The sequence below is a fragment of the Dysidea avara genome, chromosome 10 (assembly GCF_963678975.1).
Source record: "Dysidea avara chromosome 10, odDysAvar1.4, whole genome shotgun sequence".
NCBI classification, from domain to species: domain Eukaryota; kingdom Metazoa; phylum Porifera; class Demospongiae; order Dictyoceratida; family Dysideidae; genus Dysidea; species Dysidea avara.
Genome location: NC_089281.1, coordinates 4,813,687 through 4,839,777, shown reverse-complemented (window position 1 = coordinate 4,839,777; position 26,091 = coordinate 4,813,687). Strand labels below are relative to the sequence as shown.

The 26,091-nt window shown below is 37.9% G+C and overlaps 2 protein-coding genes across 2 annotated transcripts in view; both read right to left on the bottom strand.

Moving 5' to 3' along the window:
* The window catches only part of LOC136268751 (uncharacterized), a 29,191-nt gene extending 17,120 nt beyond the window's left edge, over positions 1 to 12,071 (bottom strand). Inside the window, exons 1-5 of the mRNA XM_066064215.1 lie at positions 10,996 to 12,071; positions 8,077 to 8,436; positions 7,845 to 8,027; positions 7,762 to 7,794; positions 7,633 to 7,707 (exon numbers count right to left, since the gene is read on the bottom strand). Of these exons, the coding sequence (XP_065920287.1) occupies positions 7,633 to 7,707; positions 7,762 to 7,794; positions 7,845 to 8,027; positions 8,077 to 8,436; positions 10,996 to 11,395 (1,051 nt within the window). The 5' untranslated portion in view covers positions 11,396 to 12,071. The remainder of the gene's footprint in view (positions 1 to 7,632; positions 7,708 to 7,761; positions 7,795 to 7,844; positions 8,028 to 8,076; positions 8,437 to 10,995) is intronic.
* A 1,544-nt stretch (positions 12,072 to 13,615) lies between these two features.
* LOC136268803 (uncharacterized) lies at positions 13,616 to 21,542 on the bottom strand. The gene is made up of 3 exons (XM_066064268.1): positions 21,404 to 21,542; positions 19,439 to 19,699; positions 13,616 to 13,929 (listed from the first exon to the last, which is right to left on the bottom strand). Exons 1-3 carry the CDS (start codon positions 21,447 to 21,449, stop codon positions 13,616 to 13,618), a joined length of 621 nt encoding a protein of 206 aa, XP_065920340.1. The 5' UTR covers positions 21,450 to 21,542.
* Positions 21,543 to 26,091: the final 4,549 nt, after the last annotated feature.

Sequence of the window (26,091 nt, the reverse complement as noted above, 5' to 3'; positions counted from 1 at the left end):
GGAAGACTGTAGCTGGTCATAAGTAATACCACTTGTCAGAAGGTCTGCTGGGTTGTCATTGGTTTAGCAAAAATTCCAGGAAGCTGATGGCAGTACATTGTGAATCTCACTTACTCAGGAAGAAACAAACTGTGGAAGGGTCTTCTTGCTATGGATCCGGTATAGCACAATTTAGCTGTCAGTCCATATAAAAACAGAGGTGTTGTGCAATTGTAAGGAATCAATGATAAATTTGGCCTGATGTGTAGCTGTCAATGCAGCCATGAGCTCCAAGCGAGGTAAGGTTGGATGCTTGAGTGGAGCAACACAGGTTTTCACCATAGTAAATAAAGACTCCTGTTGTACCTTGAGAAATGCTAGGCCTTAGTGCTGGCATCAGCAAATACATGAAGTTGTACATTGTTTTTCTCATAAGTGATGGTAAAGTAGCATCTATAGATGTTTAACTGGGGTAATTGCTTGATGTTTGTGATTATAGATTGCCATTGCTCACAGAGCTCAGGTTGAAGTGGTTCATCCCATTCCAGGTGTTTTTGCCAGAGGGTTTGCATTAGAAGCTTGGCACGGATGGTAACTGGAACTGCTAGTCTAAGTGGGTCAAACACCTTTGATGAATCTTGAAGGACTTCATGCTTAGTAATTAGGTTTACAGTAGCCAAAGTGGTGGTCTTGGGTATGAGTGATAGTTTGTCTGTGTCAGTATGCCAGTGGACACTGAGGACATTAGTAGGTACAGTGGAGTCATCAGTGTTTTCTTGACTTATTATCAAACTAAGTTGTGAACCGTTCGATACCCATGATCTCAAGTTGGCCTCTGACATGATGACTCTAGCCTGTTTGTAATACTGGGTTGCAGCCAATTCTGTCTCACACCGTGACACAATGTTATCAACATATAAACTGGCTTGGATGTCATGTGAGAGTGGTGTGTTATAGTGTTGTAAGCAATGGTACAGTGCAGCATACAACATGAATGGTGAACTTACAATTCCGAAGAGTACTGTCTTGAAGCGGTACATGATGAGCTCACTGTTAGGATCTGTAGCATCACTGAGCCAAAAGAAGCGGGTGTAATCTCTATCACTCTCATTAAGGTGGATATGGAGAAAGGCTTTCTCATTATCAGTAGAGATAGCATAGTTGTGCATATGAAAACAAAGGATGATTGAGCATAGATCATTTAGAAAGTGAGGACCGGTGAGTAGACAATCATTCAAGGAGGAATGGTCCTTGCAGCTGCAATCGTATATGATGCATATTAGTGTTGTGATTTAGTTCTTTTTGACGCAGTGGTGAGGAATAAAATGGGTATTTCATGTGTGTACACTCTTTCAATAAAACCCTGTCAAGTTGATCACAGATAAGGAGACCTGGTGTTTGTGAAAGACAGTGAGCCAATGAATGGGTTCTCTTCCTGCTTACATTGGAGTTAGTTGGCAGTAGTGGATGGCTCTCTTTCCACAGGAATCTGGTGCAGTATGAACCATCAGGTAGACGAGTGATACATGTCTGCAAGTACTCTTGTAAAAACTGTTTGTCTGAGTTATTCTCTACTGCTATTCCAGTTGTCTCAAGGTCGTAAACTTCTGGATGTTGTGATTTTCATTGTGCTGGGTGGATGTGTGAAGGGCTCTTGTTACTACATTGAGAGAGTGTGTGTGTGAAACTGGTCCTGAAAGCAGGTAGCCAATCTTGGAATTAGTAGCAGTTGAACCGTCCCCTCTAATGATGTGGTCTTCCACTATGTCGCAGTAGTGGTCAGCCCTGATGAGGAAGGAGATATTGAAGTCTCCATCTGTGCTGACAGGGTGGGCTAACTGTAATCCATGCAGATATGGTAGTGCTCTGACTCTGGAGGTAGCACTTATCTTCAGTGGGACAGCGATGGTAGGGACGATAAGGACTGATAAAGGTATGTGTTCCTTGGATTGTGTCTTGACATACACAGTTGCAACTGCCATGCTCTTGTGGTGTGATTGACTTGCACCAAATGCAGCAAGAGAAATATTTTCCTTCTTGTAAGGCTTCACTGACAAAAAAATTAATTAGCCAATTCTTGTGTCAGGAAGGAACGTTGATACCCTTTGTCAAATAGTATGTTGGCCTTAGTTTCTACATGTGAGGAGGAGGTAATTGTTGCTACCGTAGTTTTCAACAGGTCTTTCACAAGCATGTTGTGTGATGAAGAAGGGGTCAGGGTGGTAAGTGAAACTGTCAGGTTTTCAGTGTTCCCTGTGGCCTGTGTTTCAGAGGTTGCTGGTTGAAAAGATGGCTGTACTTGAGTTCCATTTCTAGTTGTTTCACTACAGATACTTGTGTGGTGCTTACGGCCACATTTACGACACCGATACCTGGAGTACTCGAGTTGCAACTAGACACTCTATCATGGCCCAAGCAATTGAAGCATAATTTCTCTCATTTAATTATGTCCAAACGTTTCTGGTGGTCCTTGATGGCTTCACAGGTATCATTAGCGTGAGGTCCCTTGTAGTACACACATGTTGGTTTCTTCTGAGTTTGGAGATCACTTGCAGTATGTGAAGGTTTACGAACAGAGTTTGTATGAAATGGAGCTGTAAACTGAGATGAGTTAGACTGGGCTTTGAATAGGTGGTGAGAACCCGTTTCTAAAATTCTGATCTCTGTAAGTAAAGCACCTTGTAGCTCATCAATGGTCCACTCATCACTACCATGCTGTCTTGTCAAGTTTCTTCTAACATCTGCTGGAAACATATTAAGTATGATAGGAACTAACAGTGAACCATATGTCTCCACAGGATTTGCCAAGTGAAGAGAGGCTTCTTGCGTGACTTTCAACTGAATCAAAGAAGCGTTGTAGAGCTGATGATGAGTTCGTTGGATTGTGCATCTCCAGTAGGACATTCATGTGAGCGCTGACTAGCTTTTGTGGTTGGCCATAACTTTGTCACAGTAAAGTGACAGAATGCTCATAATTGACTCCTATTAGTGGGAAACCAACCACAACTCTTGCAGCATCATGTTGTAGCTGTGCACGCAGATAATTCAGTTTTTGAACATCAGTTAGAGAGGTGTTATTATGTACAGCTGCTTCAAAGCAGTCCCAGAAAGACTGCCATTGCAATGAATCACCTGAGAAAACTGGTATACTGAGCTTAGGTAGATGAGTAGTAGCTCCACTGCTACTTGGTAAGTGGCTTGCTGAGAGTAGGGATACATGACTTGCTGAGGATGTGACCACATGGCTGAGGTGACAGCATGAGTTGTGCGGATTACTGGGGATGTGGCTGTGACTGGAAGCTCTGAGTTCACTGATGTATTGAGAGTGTTATCTGTGGCAGGTATACTTTCTGTTTCAGATGACGTAGTAGAATCTTCAGTGTTTATGCCAGGGGTTGGGACCTTCGGTCCTGTTACAACAGTGCTGGGGTCTGGATGAGTGTAGCAATATAGTCTTAAAACTCTATCACCTTGAGCTGCCTGTTGGAAGATTGCCTCTTGGATCTCTTCAGTTTCAAGAATATCAGATTCCAGTTCCCCTTCTTCTTTACTAAGATCAGTTGTCTTAGCATCAACATCAGTGAAGATTTCCTTCTTTTGATCAAGTAGTTTCTGCCAGTCCGCTAAAGAGGTAATGTCTGATTCCATGAGTTCACTAGGATCCTTGTCAATGAGTTCTTTAGTAACAGCAATTATCTTGTTGAGGTGGCTTCTATATCTGTGATGTGATAAGCGATGACACTTGAGTGCCTCCATGCTGTGACGAACTTGTCTTCAAATTAATGCCAACCAATGGAAAACCTGTAATGAAGGAACAACAACAGTTCACTGAGTATAGGGGTGCTCGTCTTTTGGGGTGCCATGGTGCAAAGATGTTTTAGTGACTAGTTAATATTTGGACTGGAGAGGTGAGCACAACTAGCTCAGTAGGGTTGGCTTTGTCTTCTTCTACTGGTCACAGCACCAAAAATATTGGGAACTGTGATGAGTATAGCCCGGTTCCTCGTCGTAGGTGATGATCGTCACTCCAATGGTCACAGATACGTACATGAGACAACACAGTTACTACTGTTGATTACATGTGCTACCAAATTCAAAGTACAAACTGATGTCATATTCCTAGCCTATTAACGTGATCATAAACTACAACTACGTAATATTAATGTATAATGCTACAACTAATCATCGACAAATGTAGTACAGAGGTCTTGCAGGACAGAATGGTTTTCAACGTGGCCATGGTTGCACTATTGTTCAGGTGACGAAGTCATATTTGTATAAGTGTTATGAAATCTAAAGGGAGGAGAAGGGTATAAGCGATTCTTCATTTTTGTTTACTGGATTCAAGGACTGGTAAGACGCTACAGTTGCATGTAAAGAGCACCAATCCTCAGTAACTCACAAGACAGCATTGCAGCTGGTCATCAATATATCAGCTACATATGGGTATGTTGGTGAAATATTATCCACGAACTATGTTCAAGAGAAAAGAAAAAAACAGCAAGCAGTGTTTGTTAAAGATTTTATCAAATGTGTCTTTTTAGCTAGACAAGGACTTGCATTCAGGGGTGACGGTACTAATAAAGTCAACTCAAATTTTGTCAAGCTTTTGAAATTACGTGGACTGGATGATCCTAGCACTGATGATTGGATTTCAAAGAAAACTAATAAATACACTTCACACAATATTCAAGGTAAAGTACTTAAGGCAATGGCTTTGACTTTGTTACAAAAGATTGCTGCTATATAACCTTGTTGAAGCAACTGTGATGAGTGTACTGATGTAGCCAACAGGGAGCAGTTCATTAGGTGGGTGGACTCTGACCTAAAAGCTCATAAAGAAATGATTAAATTTTACAAGCTTGACAACACAGAATCCAATACCATTGTGTCCACTATAAAAGATGTGCTACAACAGCTAGTGTTGCCTATAAGTAAATGCAGAGGCCAATGTTATGATGGGGCTAGAACTATGAAAGGCCCAAGAAATGGTGTTGTTAAGCAGCTACTTAATGATGACCCAAGAGCTGTTTTATACCCTCTGTATGGTCACTCTCTGAACTTAGAAACTGTCAAGGGATGTAAACTCAGGAAGGATTGCTTAGATATCATCATTGCAGTATCAAAACATTTTGAAAGCTAAAGAATGAGCTAGTTCCAGACAGCCCAGGCTTTTGTGTGTTGTGTCCCACAAGATGGATAGTAAAGGCTGTGTCCTTTAAATCACTTGTTGACAATAACACTGTGCTACAGAAACTATGGGAAGAATCAAAAGACCAAGCTTCAGATCCTTCAATAAAGGCTTATATCATTGGTGTTGGAACTCAGTTTAAAACTTTCAGAGCATTCAACTACGCCATATACTTCTTCAACACAGTGACAACCTAAGTAAAACATGCAGCTGCTGATCAAAAACTAGCAGCTATCTATGACAGTTGCTACACTGAAAAAAGTCAGAGAAAATTATGAGTCTTTTGATCTTTTTGGCAGAAAATTGAGAAGGCTCATCAATATGGAGGTAGGAGTACCAGTGTTACCATGCGAGGAAATGAAAAGTACCTGAGACTGGAATTGCTCAGCCTGAATTTTGATGATCCCAAGCCATTCTATAGGCAGCGGTACTACAAACCCTTGGATGTGGTATTAAAGGAAAAGTTTGACCAGCCTGGATATAAAATGTATAAGGAAAATTTAGGAATTTTAAAGTTGGATTAGGGAACAAAATAAAAAAATGTTGTGAAACTAGGGAATAGCTAAAAAGTAGTGATACGAGAAAGGTTGCCTATACCTGCAGATGTACTATAATGGACATTAAATCACTAATCCAGTCATGGTTATAGCTAGACTGAAATACGAGGGATTAAATGTCCACTAGTATATCTGTAGGTATAGGCCACCTCTCTTGTTTCACTACTTTTTAGCTATTCCCTTGTTTCACTACTTTTTGCTATTCCCTTGTTTCACTACTTTTTTCTTTGATCTCTAATCCTACTTTAATATTCCTAATTACTCCTTTCATTTGTTTTACAGGAATAAGATTAAGTTAGTCTAATGGAGCATTCTTTTGCTCTAATAAAACAGTCAGGAAATATTGAAAAAACTTTAATAATATGTAAGTCAATCAGTTCTTCAGCATAATATGGAGCATAATATAGGTTTGGCAGTAACCAAAATCATAATAGGCTATAGTATATTCAAAGCATAATTGGCCATGGCTCAAGCCTACTCATTTGTTTATGCTTGTAACATAATGTACTGGCTGTATAGCCTTCTTGCAGGTTCCTAGTGGGATAGCATAGTAAACCCACATATACTATACATCAAAGGTGACAGACAAATAGAATTAATTGCAAGGGGAAAGTATACCCTGACTATATTATACATAATTATATCAATCACTGAAAAATGGCATGGCTGTTTTACTTCATTTTCATCCAGCCAATCTTAATAGTTTACAAGTACACAGAAAAATTTGGAATTTTCAACTAGAGTAGGGACCATAGCACATCAAAAAAAAGTACTGAAACAAGCTGGAGTAGTGCATGATATTAAATCACAGTAAAACAATAAGAAGTGTTATATCCCTACTATGCATTTCCATTATGGTATCTTGAGCACAGTAGGGATATAACACTTCTTATTGTTTTACTGTGATTTAATATCGTGCACTATACTCAAACTTGTTTCAGTACTTTTTATTGATGTGCTATGGTCCCTACTCTAGTTGAAAATTCCAAATTTTTCTGTGTACTTGTTTGTTAACTGTTTTTGTAAATAATTATTATGACTGGTGAACCCACACATACTGCATCTGAATGGCACCGTACACCCCAGCTATATTAATTATCATCTGAAAAGTGAAGTATCCATTATGCTTCGTTGTCAGCTATGTTCAACCCATTACACAGCATTTCAGATCAAGAATAGTACCTCTGCAATCCACGCACACCGAAAGAAATGGTGCCACGTGCCCCAGTATTAATTAATGTCTGAAAAGTGAAGTATCCACTGATTACACTTCATTGTCTGCTATGTTCAACCCATTGCACAGCAGTACAAATCAAGAACTGTTTGAAAAACACCTCTGCAATCAAAATAGCCACTACAAAAAATACGGACGATTTCCGTTACGAAGGGAAGCCATCATGTGCTACCACCAAATCGACACTTTTCGCAGTCAGCAAAGATGAATGGGACACAAAGGAGGACACTGGTAAGTCCATGAAGAATGCATTGTACTTACTGCGGTATGCCAAAAGCCACCAGACAGGTCGAAGCGACATCGAACAGTGAAAAAATCAAGCCTGTAGTTTTAGCCGTTATCATGTTATGCTTGTCTGAAGGCATCAGTCAGTCAGTTACTTACTCAGTCAGTAGAAAATTCCATTAAATAAATTATTTTTAAAATTCCGTAGAAACTTGTTGAAAGTGTTTTGGATCGATCTGAAAGTTTTTTGGGCTTAGTTTTACTTAACCAACACTGCCTCGTCATCAGGGAAAATTGAGGCCATTTTTTGGGTGATATTATTCCATGGGCCACGCCTACTCCTTTGTGGTCCCTACTATACAGTTACTATCGTACTGTATAATGCACATTGACAATACTAAATGTACAAGTGCCTAGTGTTTGTATGATGGTTATTACAAATATACCTGGGATAACATTTGTAGCATCATTGACAGTGGAAGCAGTTACTGTATTACTTCCAGAACTTTCTCTTGGTGCATCTGTTAGTTAAATATTAGTAATGCATTGTGGTTGATAATAATAACATTTCTTACCTGATGTAGCACCATAATTAGCTGTATGTTTCCCTGCAAGTATTAGTCTCATTATAGATGTAATGCTTAGTATATGTACATACCATCTTCAGGAGTAAGTCTTTCAGTTTCATTCTTTTTGGAACGTTGGAGTGTCCTAAAAACCCAACTTTTTATCTTTTTAAAGTTATGTGTTATTAGGAAATTGAGGACTAACATGACAATTACAACAAAGCCACATACAGATGGAACTACAAAATCCTTTACTACACTGTTTTTATTGCCATCTGCAACAATCAGCATATGGTACAAATGACTACTTTAATAATTGCATACCTCTCAATGATAGCACAGCAAATCCCTCTGATGATACAAATGGTTTGTTAATATGAAACACGTTTAAAATAGTTGTGTTGTAATAACAAGAACAACTGTAATTGCCTGAGTCATCACTGGTAACATGTGAAACAACTAATACTGAATACAGCACATTTTCATGAGGACCATTCCCACTAAAATTTCGGTATTTAGTAGTATCCCTTGCATACATAATAGATAAAGAATCTTTCTTCCATTGAATAACTGTAAAATATTCATTTGAAGATGAGATAAAGTAGCATTCAAAGCTTGCTGTCTGATTTTTATTTACACTGATACTCTTAGGTGATATCATCAACCTTGGCTGGACATATATAGCTAGAGTGAGACAATTAATATATTAATATTAGTAAACATAGTACCGTGACACTATATAAAGCAAAGAGTTGTTCATAAATGTGCAAACATGCAGTTGTAGTAGGATTACCATGGTTGCTATAGTTTTAAGTGTGGTAGCTAGTATAAGGATCACAAAAATTTTTTTTAATGATTATACACTGTTCACAAAATCCATTAAATCAATATAGCAAATTTATTGCACACGATGATAAGTTGTGTGATACATACTCTCTCATAATGAAAACGACACAGAAAAGTATTGGACATTAAATGGGCAAGAAAATTTCATAACTTTGCAGTAATCAGAAGCCTTATGCTAAGTTGTTATTGTACTTTACTTGTTGTTGTACTTAGCTAAGTAATTTAGTAATTATAATTTGTATTAGCAGGTTTTTTTATGGTAGTGTTAATTACATAGTAATAAGTAAATACACTTTTTATGTACTTTTTTATGCAGCTTGTATCTTGTAAACATGCTGTATAGGGTTTCTTTTGTAAGCATAAATATAGTCATGTATTTTATTGTTGTGTAGGTTGAGATAAAAGAAATATTATCCTTATAAATGCATGTAATAGATAACCGGGCAGATACAACAACTTAAGGTGTTTTACCATGTCATAAAGGAAGCCAGGGACGTAACTACATTGCAGGACTAAGTATTGGTGATTGAACTGAGAAGCTAACATCGATCAAGGCTGAAGTTCAATACAATTTTTATGCTGTTAGTTCAACTTACCATATCATTAGTAAGAATCTATCCAGGGACAGCTCCAAGGGTTTTTCTGAAACTGATCAAGCAAGATCGAGATACCCTAATAGAGCACTCATCCCAATACAACAGTCAAGTATATTTTAATATAATAGTTTTTGATACACTGTTGAAATCTCTCACTTCAGATAGTCCCAGGAGACAATACTCCCAGGTTCCCTAAATTGATATGTTTTGCATGCTATAATAATATTATGTGTATGCCTTTTGTGCATAATTTAAGCTATTATCATGCATGCATGCATGCATGTAGCCACGTACTTACAGGTTTTTGCAATTAAATTCATCGCCTTTGCGATTGAATTCGTCCCGTTTGCAATTGAATTCGTCGGTTTCGCAATTGAATTCGTCCCGTTTGCAATTGAATTCGTCGGTTTTGCAATTGAATTCGTCCCGTTTGTGATTGAATTCGTTGGTTTTGCAATTGAATTCGTCGGTTTTGCAGTTGAATTAGTCGGTTTTGCAATAGAATTCGTCGCATTTGCATTACAATTCATCATAAACAAAACGGTTCCAAGAAACCAATCGTTCATTAAGAGATGAATTATTTATGCCGTGGAGAGTTACACTTGAGACACTAGAAGGTAATTGAAGCTGGTAGCACGCGAAGTTGATAGCTGTCTGACAAGCTAATTAGCTTGCTCGCGAGTGACCACACCCATCGCGAATGGCGCAGTAGAGTTTGGAATGTTGCTGGAGAGGCTGTTGAGGAAGAATTATTGCCTTATAAAGAGTTGTTTACTACTGTTGTACTTGAACAAGTTCTTGTAGCAGCTGCTACATCATGTTTTCGTGTTTGCTCCAGCTGCCATTCTTGTTACGGACGAATTTAACTGCAAAAGCGATGAATTCTATTGCAAAACCGACGAATTCAATTGCAAACAGGACGAATTCAATTGCAAAAGCGACGAACTCAATTGCAAACGGGACGAATTCAATTGCAAAAGGGACGGACTCAATTGCAAACGGGACGAATTCAATTGCAAAAGCGACGAACTCAATTGCAAATGGGATGAATTCAATTGCAAAGTTGCCGAATTCAATTGCAAAAACCTGTAAATACATACATACATGCATGCATGTATGTATGTATATATGTATGTATGTGCGTGTATATGTACCACTTGACTATGCTCTAGCCACTTGGCAGCATAGCCAAATGGCTAGAGGATCAGCCTGGTACAGTAATTGAAAGGTTCCAGGTTGATGCCCAGTTATGCCAATTTGGTGTTGTTGTTGATCAAGAAACTTTACTCACATTGCTCCAGTCTACCCAGCTGTATATTGGGGATCTGGTGGTCTATCATTCACAATTGGCACACATGATTAACACCCCAGGTCTAAGGGCAAGAATAGCTGTCCTGCATGTTGTAAAGCATATTTAAAATGTTGAAAATTAACAAAAGACACATTAATTCATACATCTAAGATACAGGGCAATATCCGGTGCTTAAAAGTCAATTCAAGTAATTGTGTTACTCAGTTGAGTGTTCAAAGACCAGCAACATACATACATATATACATACTTACATACATACGTACGTACATACATACGTACGTACGTACATACATACGTACGTACGTACATACATACGTACGTACGTACATACATACATACATACATACATACATACATACATACATACGAACGTGCAGTATGCCTATGTGCATACATACTTGTACACATTCAGTATACTTGTTTTGTTTTTACCACATATGATGTAACACATACACAATGACTTACAAATTTTCTATTTACATAACTCACTCAAGTTTGCATTGCTGTTAATTATCTCATTATTAAGCTGTGATAACATTCCTGCATAACAAGTTACAGTGGTACCATTTTGGAGAGCTGAGACATGTTTTATATGTAGACTGCTGGTAACTTGACAACATGGTTCACTGTTTAATATACAATCTTCATATACATTCACAGAGTAGTTAGCAATGGTACTATTCTCATCAATATGAAATGACTGCTGGTTTGGAACTGCAACAATCCAATAGCTATTAACAAGCATCTTGAAGTTTGTGTAGTTTGCTTCATAGGAACAGTCATAGGTAACAGTCTCTCCTTCAATAGTCACAGCATCTACACATCCTTTTAGTAGTATAGGTGCAGGATCAACTGATGGACAAACTTTAGGACCTGCAATACATTCCATTTTGCAGTAGATGTCCACATGTATGACTGAATTATGTAGTTTGCAGAGAAAACTTTTGAGCGCATGTAACAAACTTTCAAATACACTTATTTACAAGACATGACTAAAACACAGAGGATAAAAAATTATTTTACAGGAAAATCTTTGAATTAACTTTGCAGGGAAAATGCTTTTATCATAGTTGCAGGGGTCTATGGATATGACCTTTTTCATAGTGGTGCGGCATTGGCAGGAAACTTGCTCAACTAACGTATATAGATAGAATTGCCAGACGTTGATTACTAGTTACCTATTAATGTTGGTGCCATATGGTGCCTACAGCTAAGCTTGGAGAAAAAACAACTCTACTGCTAAAACACCCAACCGCAGTGTGATTGAAACATTTTTGAAGTCATCCACTACTAGTATTCCAACATTTTGGCCTGTTATGATCGATTGTGGAAAACATGCTCAATTAGTATAGTGGCGTAGCCCCCAAAATTGGCAATATTGTGCACTTTTTCATAAAGCCATGAAACTTTCCACATAAATAGTACTCCTCAATACATGTATTGTTAGATATAGTGCCATGGCTGATTAAATTTTGTAGCTAATAAAAATGATCATAACTTTGTAATGAAATCACCTATTGACTTCAAATAAAAACCAAGTTGTTTCTATCAGCAAGATCTTTACCATGTTTTAACAAGTTAATTGCTGCCTCAGGGAGTAAAGACAAAAATGATCAATTTTCTGTACAAAATGGCCGTAAAGGTCACCAAAGGTCAACTCAGCCATTGCACTATATCTAAAAATACATGTATTGAGGAGTACTATTTATGTGGAAAGTTTCATGGCTTTATGAAAAAGTGCACGATTTTTTGGTTGTGCCGCTAATACTAAATAGGTGTAGTTTTGATGGTGTGACTTACATATTCAATGGTGTGCTCAACACAGTATTATGTGGGAGTTATTGTTCTACAAGAGGGGTAGTTACAATGCATTCTCTAAATATGAAGCTCCCCAACAAGATTTAACAACACCATCATGACTACGCTAGCTTAGCAGTTCCCAAACTAACTTGGATTTTCAGGATTTCAACATTTATTAGCTAATCTATTAAACTTTTAAATAAAACTGATGATGCATAGTTCATACATACAAAATGAAAAATCACAGCATGTTTACTACATGTTGCAATTCTTAAAAGTACATACAGTTTTACTGAGTGAACTCTTTGGTTTGACTACCACCTTATCTAAATGACAGTAGAATAGTGAAGACCCACAGTAGTGTGTCATTCTGTCCGGTAGGCCACACCAGTGTGCTGGAGGAAGGAAAATGTGATTTTCACGCATACATGGGTCTGTCCCGATTGGAGCAAATTTAGGGTTGGCTGTCTGGTAGGGGAGTCCACATTCCAAAATTGAAGTAAGTTACCCCAGAAAATCTTTTTGTTTTTGTTTTCACACGCTTTACAAATATTGCTACAAAACACAAAAATGAGGTATTCGATCAAGTTGAAATCTGGCACGCCTAAAGGGGATCCAAAGGGAAAATTTAAGTACAATGGAACCTATCTAAACTGGTAGATTTATAGACCTTAATAGGCAAGTGGTGACTTTAGACAGGTTAATTAGAGTACACACTTCTCACTTGGGGATTTTAAAATTAGATAAGTGACCTTTCTATACAGGTGGTTGCTAAGACAGGCATGTTTAGAGTGAATCTACAACAACTGATAAAGATGTTTTAATTAGAGCTCGGTGGTATTGAAATTGAATACACAGTATTAGTAACCGGAAAATATCACGATATATCGGTATATAGTTAGCTTGTTGTTGTAACTGTTGCATCATTTCTTGGGCCTAGCATGAAGCAGTATCATCCCAAAAACCAAAAAATATATAGTTCAGTACAAGTAAGTATGTGTTGTAATGTGACAACCTCTTTAGGTGTGTCTGCTAAATCATCAACAAATTGGATAATTAAACAGCAAAGGCTGGGTTAAAAGCAATCCTATACTGGTATTCATCAATATGCCGGTATTTCGATATATCGGTTATCAAATGCTGTCATGGTATGATGATCGGTTATGATAATTTATCATGATAAACGGTATTACCAATATATCGCAGAGCACTAGTTTTGATTGCAATCAGCGTTGCATTTACAATATTCCCCAAATCTATGTATAATGAAAATGTATGTGCATGTACAACTTTAGCCTATCAAGTACGTTTATACTGTATCTTTAACATTGATGAATACAAATGAGGTTGTTTTTCCACATTTATTAGATACAGAAAGTGAATAGTTTCCACTATCAATACCAAAAGACAAATTTGAAATTCCAATGGAACTGTATTCTTTATTTTCAACCATAAAATCTATTACAACAGCTTTTGAAGGTAATGAATCATCAAGTCTTGACCAAACAGGGCCATCAGTAAGTGGCAGACCGCTCACTATTTCTGCTGTTAAATTTACAGAGTTTCCTTCCTCTGTTGTCAATACTTCTTCATAGTTGGTTTTATGAATTAATGGAGGTGAACCTGAATTAATATCCATATCAAATGCATGACCATGGCTACAAATATTAGCATTCAGAAATACATACCCATACATGATACAGTAGCATGTACATTATTTATATTAGTGACCTTACATTAATAAAATAGCATGCACCTTGACAATTTCCAGTACCAGAACAGTGAAAAAATATTCAACTAGCTTAGCTATACTAACTAAGTAAATGGCACTTGAGTACTCCTTTATAATTCATCACCTATCTTGCACATACACAGAAACGTACATACACTGTACATGCGTATGAAAGATTTTATAACTTCTAAAAGTTTCTTAAATTGTACTAGGTATACTTCTGAAAGATAAAAACTAATACAACACAACAACCAAAACATTACAAACAGCAAGTATATACTGACTATCTAATCTATTCATAATATGCCCTACTTATATTTTATAGTTATAACACGCTTACAAGGGATATGACAAAAATATATGCACTCGCGCCTGCAGCACTCGTGCATATATTTTTGTCATATCCCGATAACTGTTATATTCTACACCCCAGTAGATGAAATGATTATAGATAGTAAGGTATAGTGAAACAGCACCTGTTGAGTAGTAGACATCCTTGATGGATCAGATGTTTTAGATTCTTTAGCAGTGCCACCCCCATCTACTCGTGATTTGTGAAGGAGACAAGAGTTCATCGAAAATCCTCCTTGCTCAGGTGAATGATTCTAGGCTCTTGTCAGTATTAGAGGCTTGAAGTCCTTGATGGATCAGGTGTTTTAGACACTATAGCAGTGCCACGCCCATCTACTCGTGATTATTGAAGTTAGTGAAGGAGACGAGAGTTAGTGAAGGAGACAAGAGTTCATCGAAAATTGCTCAGGTGAATAATTGTTGGTTGATTTAGGTACTTGTTATTAGAGACTTGTTTACCATCTTGATGAGGATTTCGTGGAATGTGTGAAGTTACATCACACATATATATTTTTGGATTGGAAACGTGCATAAATAGAATAAAATTATCTATGATCAATATCACAAATAAACAAAAAAATGCTATATTAATGTCCAAACTAAGGCTGGAGATGCCCCTCGTGCACAGCCAGGTCAATCATTGAGGGGTCGGGGAGATGTCCAGGCGGAGAGTGGCAACCACGCAAACACAAAACAGCTGAGTACATCAAAGAAAAACCAATATGGTATCCCTATGTCTCGTACGTGTGTCACGGATACTACACCACTTCAATAACTCAGGCTTGCCCCTCGATGCTGTTGGCATCTATGTAGTTGCGGTATCGAAGCCAGCAAAGCGTGTGACTGTAGGGCTTTCCCTGGCGGGTGGCAATGCATGAAGCCAACCTCTTAAGGACAACATCAGCAGTTGGTCCACAACCACCAACAGCTGAAAAGACAAGTGGTGAGAAACATCCCATCTCCACATCACGCATCCACTGGTCATAAGCCCTTCTCTTCTGCTGCTCATTACGACGATAACAAGTCGACACTGGTATCCATATGTGGTAAGCGTAGCCACAAAGCGTACATTTTGCCATGGTATATCAGTTATATACCACAGCATGGCGCTTTTGATCTCAACCATAGGTGTGGTATATGTTAGAGTTAAAGCACCACTGGACGTGTGTATGTACGAGGGGGTGTGTCGAGAGGCTAATACAGCACGAGGTAAAGCCAAGTGCTGTATTTTCCTCAAGACACACCCCGAGTACTGTATTTTTCATACACACAAGAAAGGCGGTGCTTTAAGTGTTATATTGTACTTCCTGGTCATCTGGCTCGGAGCGATTTTCTCTAGTATTCAAACTGCTGTGATTTTCGGTGATAAGGATATCAGTAAGTGTTCATATAATCTATTTCTAGTCGTAGAACGAACTAATAGGATTAGTTTGGCTAGTTTTAGCGATTTACAATATCTGGCACATGATCAATCGTGCTGTCTTAGTGGAGTCATGTTTTAAAAGCTTCGTGATCAGATGATCAGTAAGTGTTAATACAATCTATTTCTGGCCGTAGAACAAACTCATGGGATTATTTTGGCTGGTTTTAGCAATTTACAGTGTGTTGTTTATGTAACATTCCTTAAATAAATTCTCTACATAATTGTACTGTATTTGCCCAATTAGCTGCATAACTGTACTGTATGACTCATACAGTACAGCTATGCAGCTGATTAGTACTGTATGGACAATACGATACATGGCATCACTTTGATCCTCCCACGCAAAGTACAACTCATACAATGCTTTGCGTGGGAGGATCAAGCGATGCCACATATCATATTGTCCATACAATACTAATCAGCTGCATAGCTGTACTGTATGAGTCATACAAAACAGTTATGCAGTTAATTGGGCAAATACAGTACAGTTATGCGGAGAATTTATTTAAGGAATGTTACATAAACAACACACTGTAAATCGCTAAACCAGCCAAAATAATCCCATGAGTTTGTCCTACAACTAGAAATAGATTATATGAACACTTACTGATATCCTTATTATTAAAAATTGCAGCGGTTTGAGTACTAAAGAAAATCGCTCCGAGCCAGACAACCAGGAAGTACAATATAACACTTAAAGCACCGCCTTGCTTGTATGTATGAAAAATACAGTACTTGGGGGTGTCTCAAAGCAAATACAGCACTCGGCTTCACCTTGTGCTGTATTAGCCTCTCGACACACCCCCTTGTATCGTATTTTCCATACACACGCACGGCAGTGCTTTAACTCTAACATAAAGAATTTTGTTAGATAAAGAATTTCTATATCTGCCACATAGAATGGTATACGCATCTGCAGCTCTATACATACCAGGATAGTGCATGGACAATATAGAACACTCAGTGCAAGATATGGAACTGCTTAAAGAAGGCGGCATTCTTAGATATACGCACAATGGCATATATATATATATATATATATATTATAGCTAAAATTATGGACTTCAAGACTATACTTCATGAGTTTCAGATTGTTTCATACGTGTTGTTTACTGCAGATTGAAGGTGACTCTCTATAAATCTTATGTAAGGAATCACCTAGCTTGTGCTAGATGTGAAATATAGCACTCGAAGAGATGAAATATATAGCCCTCGGCTTTGCTCATGCTATATTTGCCTCTTGCCCACTCTTTCGCATGCTATATTTATTCTAACGCAGCCAAATTACTGGCCAATTAGAGTTACTTGGGAATGCAAAAAGACTAAAAGGCTGCAATGATGCTAATGTTCATAACCACTCATCATTAAACATGATTGACATTAGCATCATTGCAGCCATTTCTTGACCTCCATCTTTGATTTCACAACTTTTTTCACCCTAATTTTTTGGAGGCTGCATCCTTTATTCACAGCTAGTTGGTAACAAATTCCACCCCCAATGAATTTCCAAAGTTGGAGCTTCTGAAACATAGGTGGTGGAGCAAGGTGAACAGTGGATGAAAGTGCAGCCATGGCAATGGAAGTTGCACAGTAGAGCAACAAATATAGGTGTTGTTCTTGGGAGTCTAGGCATAGGAAAAATTTAGATCTGAAAAACTATTGTAGACTATACATTTTAATTGTGTAACTATTGCTGCATACAAAAGCATGCAAACCTGATATTCTTTAGAGTGGTTGACTGCCCTATTAGAGTAGTTTACTCCTTAAGAATGATTGACTGCTATCACCATTGAGAAGAATTTTTACCATCACAATTAAGTGATTCCAATCATGCCCAGGTAGTTTCATTCAAAACAATTGGTTCCACTTGGGGGTACTTTGAGATAATAAAGTCACTTTCTAGAGTTCCTATGGACACATATACTTGAAATTAACAAGGAGAAGTCATCCTGACCGCCTGGCAGACTCCTGTAAGTGTTTTGAGCATTAATCAGATGTCTGCAGGTTTGAGGCTTCCCAGGTCCAGTCTTGAATTTTTTTCTCCTTTCTCCATCTTTTCATACTTTTTGTAACAACTTTAATCAGGCTGTAGGACCAGGAGTCCTAGAGACCTTCAGCACTTGTGCTGTAAAGTCTTAATAAATAAATAAATTGCTTGTGGTAGGTCAATTCGTTAACTTCTGCCAAAATGCTAGCTACCACTTGTAGTACTATGATATCAAGTTGAAAGCTTGTTGTATGTTCATGAGCTGAGGCATATTATGCAAATTGTGGTGAGAATTACAAAATCGTTGTTATATGTAAATGAATGATAATTAGTCACCAAGACCAAAGGGAACTAAGCAATTTAGTAACCTGAAAGGCCTAGCTAAGACCAATAAACTGAGCTGTTCAAAATGGATGCACACATGTACATTCTGGAGTGTTGAATAAGGCACCAAATACTACCACGTGTCTTTTGTGTTATAGCGAATTGTTCATCATTTACAAAATTGCTTGAAGTGGCTCCCAAATTGCTAGATAGGGACGGATATTTGGTTATTGTTATCTGGAGTTCCACAGAATTTACGCTTTTGAATTGTTTATTACATTAGCATGCACAGTACTTTATTCTTATAGGTAATGTTTCAATCTCTGTCTTGTTACCAGTGCATGGATCAGTGTTCTAGTTATTGCTGGGTACAATTGGGTTCCTAAGTATGTGTGGCTTGACAGGAAAGGCTGTAGCCTTCCCATGGTCTTAGCAATCCCTGTGCCTTCAAAGTAGGGAACCCCCAGGTATGTCACCTACAAACCTCATGTAATTGGGAGTCACAATTTGTGACTGATCATATCACTGTTCCTATTGCATAATCATATAGGACCCTACCAAAACAACCACCATCATTAGATGGCAGTTGACAAGTGAACATATCAAGATACATTTATCTGAAGGCATTAGTTAGTCATTCGGTCAGTTGGTCAGTCAATCAGTCAGTCAGTTCCACTAAATTTAAAAAAAAATTTCATAGTAACTGTTTGGAAGCATTTTAGGTCATACTGAAGGCACTTTTGTGCTTGATTCTACCTAACCAATACTGCCAAGGTGCCATAAAGGTATTGTGAAGTTGGTTGTAGGGTGATATATTTTTGGCTTTGAAAGCCCAAACCTCCATGATCCCTAATATACAGTATATACTACTGCACTGTATGATAAAGGTACTCTATTAGAACAGTCACTACATGCAACACAGATAGTCCTATGGTGTGTCCCATCAAACACTTCCTAGGAGGCTAAGTATATTATGCCCATGGTATGATGCAGCAAATACAATACAGAGCAGTGACTGTATGTACTATAGCCATATAACACAAGGGTCATAAACTATTCATATCGAAATCACCACTGTTACCAATCCGTACAACTCATGTTTAATAAAGAACATGCACTCAGAAAGCATAATTTATTGCCTCAATTTAGATATTTGTTCACAAAATTAATGTTTCAGTGCAAATTTACGTAATATCCATAGATTCTGTGGGGCTGCACCCCCTGACCTTCCTGTTTGTATATACCTACTACTCTGATGCACCCCTCCTTTCCAAACCCTGGATCTACCCTGGTGTACTGTACATGTAAGTCTCACCATTTCCAGTTATTACAATACTAGCTTGTCCATTTCTCTCAGTCACTAAATCTGTTACATTACAATAATACTCCAGTGATATGGGTGGTGCATAAACTGTGATGCTGCTGGACTGGTCAGAAAGATTGGACTTGCTTGTGAACCACTCGTATGCTGGTTTAGTGACATCATTAGCATGACACACTAATATCACTTCCTGATTTTCACAAAATTGGCTATCTTTTGGAGGATCAGACAAAATTGTCACATTTAATGGTCCACCTAAATGTAAGTATGCGTATATAAAAGCTCACGGTGTATAGTGTATTTAATAACTACAGTTACATATGCAACCTATATGACTTATTGCATGTAACACCCCAAATAAAAAGGACTGGATCGGAGTAGTATATAATGTACAGTTACTGTGAAACAATAAGAAACGAATATCCCTAATGTGCTGTAAAGATTCTATAATTGAAACGCACAGTAGGGATACTTGCTTCTTGTTTTTAGCAACTGGACATTATGCACTACTCTGATCCAGCTTGTTAAGTACTTTTCATTGGGGCACTACATTGTTCCTACTCTAGTTTAAAATTCCTAATTTTTACTTATACATGTTTGTGAACTTTATTTTGTAAAGTCATGAGCACTAATACCCTTGCATATTACATATCACATTTCATATATTCATGAGTTGGGGTCATGATCTGCAGTGAGCATGGATCTAATGCAGTTATATTTATAGAAGCACAAGGGCTGTCTACTTACATAGGCAGCTCCAGGATTTTTGGTGACTGGTTTCTGATCAGGAACATAGCTAGACTATCGGTATAGACCAAAAAAGGTAATTTCTAAAAGACAATGCACAGTAGGGATATTCACTTCTTATTGTTTTACAGTATTTGGACATTATGTACTACTCCGATCCAGCTTGTTTCAGTACTTTTTATTGCAGCACTATACACTGTCCCTACTCTAATTTAAAATCCTATTTTTTTCTTATACTTGTATAATTAAGTAGCTGTCATGGCAACTTCTGTTCTGTTCCTATCTCTGTGAGACCTCCAATGTAGGTAACAAGCTGGGGTGCCCTGTTACAGCACAAGGGCTGGAACCCTAGACCACACAGTTCTTCCATATACTATTCTTAATGACACATTCCAAATACACTGTACGCATGTGCACAGCTCTGTTACAACAAAGTATTGATATGATATGATATCGATGTGGCGCAAAAGCTACTGAAATGAAGGTATCTTGGTATACAGCATAAGTTTTTTTGCTTGTTGTAAGTGTCAACAGTGATTTTAAATTAGTCTTGTACCCAGACCGCTTCTTTCCCTTTTGTATTTTGGTGAGAGAAAAGTAGTCTGGGCACGAGACTACTTTTAGCTAGCTTGATCAAGCATTAAAGTGCTACCTAAAGACCTTCAAAATAGCAGTCACATTCCCGCTATTAACAATAAAATCTTACCAATTGATCATGTGATCTACCTGTATCAGTATCACTGAAGCTTTGTGGTTTTGAGTATCAATACTCACTTTGAATTGCATACCATCGATACTTTTGGTATCATATTGCCCATCTCTCAGTAGCGTACATAGTTGAACTGAGTTTGAATTGTAAAACAATTAAGGATCAAGACAAGGATAATTATTTGAGTGCTTAGCACACTTGAAGGTGAACAAAGCTAGGGAAACACTGTTTCTACTTGCAACTACTTTTACTAACATTTTAGTCACTTTTGCAAAGGTTTATTAAATTGGAACACTGCTGATGAGTGCATGATTATTAATCTTGCTATCATATGACATGCACAACTACGTGTAGGTAGCCATAGCTAGCTACCATGTCTCACTGAGAGCGAACTCCTCTTTTTAAAGTCTGAATCTGCCACTGAAAAGCTATCTAAAAGCAAGCTATAGAACAATGATTAAACTACCATGCAATACAGCAATGCAATGCCATAGCTACTGTACCTTTGATAGAAACGACATGCAGGAGCAACACTATGATTACCAGCATATTCGTACGATGTGGAGATAAGCTCTTCCTTGTTTACTGGAACGCAATTTTTTTGCGAGGGGATACGCCAATGAAAACAATACCGAGAACTGGAATATTTTTATACGCTTGGTCTGCCTAATTAGGTCAATATATATATATATATATATATATATATATATATATATTTTTTTATTGAGAATATGTACCCATACAAGGAAATCGTAGGGTGTGACCAATGCACGTGCGCATTGAGAGTCAAAAGCGAAACAGGCTACAGCCACGCAATCGTTTGCACTGGTTATAAATCAGGACCGTTACTGTGGAGGTGGGTGGGTTCGACTGAAGAAACGCCTCCCCCACCGACCCCGCCAGAGAAAAAAGCATTTGCAGCCGGGCTGGCAGATGAGACAGCGCTCACTTGCAGAAAAGAGATACTAGACATAGGGCACTGAAAGCTACTCTTTATTAACTTGAGTAGAGCCCTAGCTTTACCCCTTAAAATCTGGGTGAAGCTGAAAAGCCATTTTATCTACAGTAGCTAATAATTGAACAATCAAACGTATTTTTTAAAGTTATTAGCTATCAGTATTACTTAAAGATGTAGTTTTTTTCATGGATCAAGATTTATTGTTTTCAAAAGCCAGTGTTAACTTAGAGCTGTTTTGAATGAAGTGGTTGGGGCATCAATTTCTGCATCTCAGAGGATCTTTTTTGGGAGGAACTGTAAAGAATGGACTATCGACCCAGACTGATTGAACTAGATTTTGTAGCTACCTTAGAGGGCTTTTTCTTGTTGTATGTATATGTATGTACATACGCATGTAGTTACACTTTTTTTTCCCTTGCCATGCCCACAACTGACTACTGTGTAGATCATATCTGTGGTTGCATGTTAGTCCGAGGATTCACATACTTGTCTTTTTTGTTGTTGTTGTACACATTCATCATAATCATGATGGTCAAAAAAAAAGTAATAACTAGCTAATTATTGGTTTATTTATTAAGCACAGGTGCTGATCAAAGCTCTGTAGGACACCTGAATGGTCATACAGCCTGTTTCAAGAAAAATAATTTAAGGATAACACATTTTTGTTGGTCAAAAATGACCAGATTTGCAAAAATGGGTTTGCAAATGCATCCGATTGAGAAACCACAACGTAGTGTACAAGGTGAATACCAACCTGAAATTTTCTTCACCTAATAAGTGATGCTGGTGCTCACTACTGATCAAATGTCAAGTCAATACCATTTTCCAATCTGAAGTTATGAGTTGTCAAAGTTAGTAAATTGGATATGTGTGGAAGATCCACTTTCCTGAATCCAGTCACATATGCCTCAATACTAAATTGGCCATAAAAAAATTCCCCAAGGTGGATTTTAGGGGATTTTGGATATGTTATTCTATGAAACATTTGCTTTCTAATGATACCAAAATCAGCTTTCTTCGAATTTTTTCCGGGTTCACCCCTTTTTCAGTTATATCTACCGGACTAATAGGCGATCTCCATTGTGAACCTTTACTATGGTTCATGATATGAACAAAACAGAATTTAATTATTAATTCCTTTTGACTTTATATTTTCTACTGGGCCTACACTTCTTTCAAATTAACTTCTATAAGACTTCTTTTGTGTTTGGGGAAGCTTTTTAAGGTGGTGTTTAGGTGAGTGTTCTATTAGGATTTGGCAAAAACATATATAGGCGATTTCTATTATAAACCACTACCATAGTTCATGACAAATCACGTTTGTCAATTATTTTAGCACTACACTACAATAGCTAGTCACACACATACACATGCACATGTATGCATACACACACACGCACTACACATATACACACAGAGTAAAAAAAAACATACACACAGACACACACATGTACAGACGTTACACATACACATGTACATACAGCACAACATATGCACACCATACACATACGACACATCACACTAAATACATTACACATGCATCAACACACACACACACACACACACACACACACACACACACACACACACACACACACACACACACACACACACACACACACACACACACACACACACACACACACACAAAGTCATCCACAACTAGTAGATGTGATAATGATGTTTAGTTAAGACTTTCAAAGTGTGACTTGCAGAACCTCTTATGAAGATCTGCACATAGGCCAAGAAAATGTTGGAGAGATCTAGTCTCTAATGACTTACGAGTTCTTAATTAAGTGATAGATGCTATGAACAGGGACTGTTGGTACCAACAATAATTATCATGCAGAAGGAATGCAACTTTAACACTTTCTGTAAAGTTTGATACCTTACCTTATGTACACACGCATGCATGTGCATGCACACACAAACACCAGGAAGGGTTCTCAGGTTTCCGAATACCCCCTTCTGAAATCCTGAACTTGTTTAAAGTTGGCAATTGCAAGGTGCACCAAACTATCAAAGTTAAAACTATGTATACAGAGCAGTGCAATGTATAGCCAATAATAAAATACATTAATTCGTGAATGAAGGGTGCATCCATTGATGGTTTAATCAAAATGTATGATGTTAATACAATTGTGTAATTCAGGTTATCACCAAGCTTGATGCATACATATACAGGTATGTGTGCAGGTATGTGTATTGGGCAAATGCTCATACTATTATTATCCTCCTTGTGATGGGTCTGGAAACACACCACTTTTACTGTTTGGTAGCATTGTCAACGACTCATGATCAAGTCCCTGCTTTTGTCTGTGACACATTGCAACAAATTATGTAATTATTGTAGCATTCTGTTAAAGGAAGTTGCATAATTAACACATAACTGGTAAATGGGCTAGTGGTTTGTGCTTAGTATGTCTGGGTGGTTCAAATGTACCCCATTTTCATTTGGGCTCCATCCACTTTAAATACCTGTCTACTGATAATAATGTTTCCAAGCAGGTTATTAAGCATCTTGAGTAGATATCTCCTGTGGAGGGCTGGGGTGAAGACAGAGGTCCTCAGGCAAGCAGTGAAATTGATGTGTGTGTATTCTATATAACTGAGTTTGCAAGTTAATCAATTCAAGGAACAGGTGTGTGCGAGCGAGCGTGCATGTGTGTGTGAGGCAGCATAGCCAAGTGGTTAGGTCATCGGCCTGGTAGTCGAAAGGTCCCAGGTTCAATTCCCAGTTGAGCCACTTTGGTGTTGTTGTTGTTTCCTTGAGCAAGAAACTTTACTCACATTGCTCCAGTATACCCAGCGAGGACCTGGTGGGCTGGTGTCAACTGGGGAAACAGCCCACCCAGCTGTAGCATCAATGGGTACCTGGTGTAAACTGGGGAAGCAAATTCCCCAACTGTCCTTGTCTCGCTTAGTGGTGTTGAGGTATTGTGGAACTTTAGGTTCTGTGACCTCTCTCCATGAGACCTGGACATTCCTCCTGCGGGTTACTAGCTCTGCCCCAGGAGGATTTTCCTGCACAAGGCTCAAGTTCCTGAGTGGTGCACAGACATCCCAGTGCTGGTTCACTGGGCAGCAATAGCTATGTTTTGCATGGCTGCTGGAGGCTTTGCTTTGTGTGTGCGTGCGTGCGTGTGCGTGTGTGTGTGTGTGTGTGTGTTTGTGCGAGTGAGAGAAAGAGGAATAGAGAGAGAGAAAGTGAAGTGTGTTTGAGAGAGAAAGTAAGAAACAGAGAGAATGTATTTGTTTTGTGTATGCTAAGGCATAGCCAGATAGGGTAGCGAGTTGCAGATGTGGCAGCTGACAGACTTTAAACATTTGATGGGTTCTAAATTTATGATTCCATAAATGATACAAATTATTTCAATATGTTAATTGTGGCAATGAGTGGCCATAAGATATGAGTGTCAGTGTTTGTGGCCTGTTTGAAAGGAAGTACTCTATTATGAATTCACATGGCTGTTTTTATTTCGGCCCTAATGGTACTCCCACTCACATGGCTGTTATATATAGAGTTGTTTATTTTGACAGCTACATTACATATCCAGATCTTAATAATTTATTTTTCTGTGCACGTGGTCACGTGTATATAGCTATACCTTTGTTCTCTCTTCAAGCGTGTGAGATCTAACAATTGCATAATATGATGCTTCAATTAAAATGCATTAGCAAGATTTATAGTTACTAAGTCTAAAGAATTCTGAACAATTCTCTTAGCTCTACATTTTTACATATACTTTCCTTATGTGTGTGTAAGTGTGTGTGTGTGTCACTGTATGGCACAACACTATATTCAGTACAGCATGAATGCATTACTCCGTTGCATTATTTATCAAATAATGTACTTATCAGACCATGCACATTCTCTGAGTAACTATTACCTCTTTAATGTGTGACAGTACAACAGCCGGTACAAATACAGAAGATAGTTGTCATTTATTTACCATATCATTATATAATAATGATTAAAGTAGAGACATTATTTATTAATTTTATGAAATATAAACCATGGACAGCAAACATAATATTTTCATTTAACTTAGTTTTTTTTTATATTTTCATATATAGCTGACACAAATAGACAGTTGTGGGTAGACAGGGTCAGTAATCATGGCAAGCAATAAAAACTGGATTGGTGAAGGTTGTGATAGTACTTCACTATAGTTAGCTAATGTAGCTGATTGCTGGTAACTGGAAGGGTAGCTGGTTGTTGTACATGATTGT

What these genes read in the sequence shown, in the direction of transcription:
- LOC136268803 (XM_066064268.1), bottom strand. Translation starts at nt 21,449, where the DNA reads ATGCTGGTAATCATAGTGTTGCTCCTGCATGTCGTTTCTATCAAAG. An exon ending in GCATGTCGTTTCTATCAAAG is followed by an intron (nt 19,700 to 21,403) that starts GTACAGTAGCTA and finishes ACTTACATTTAG; the next exon opens with GTGGACCATTAAATGTGACA. An exon ending in TATTGTAATAACTGGAAATG is followed by an intron (nt 13,930 to 19,438) that starts GTGAGACTTACA and finishes ATATTAATTCAG; the next exon opens with GTTCACCTCCATTAATTCAT.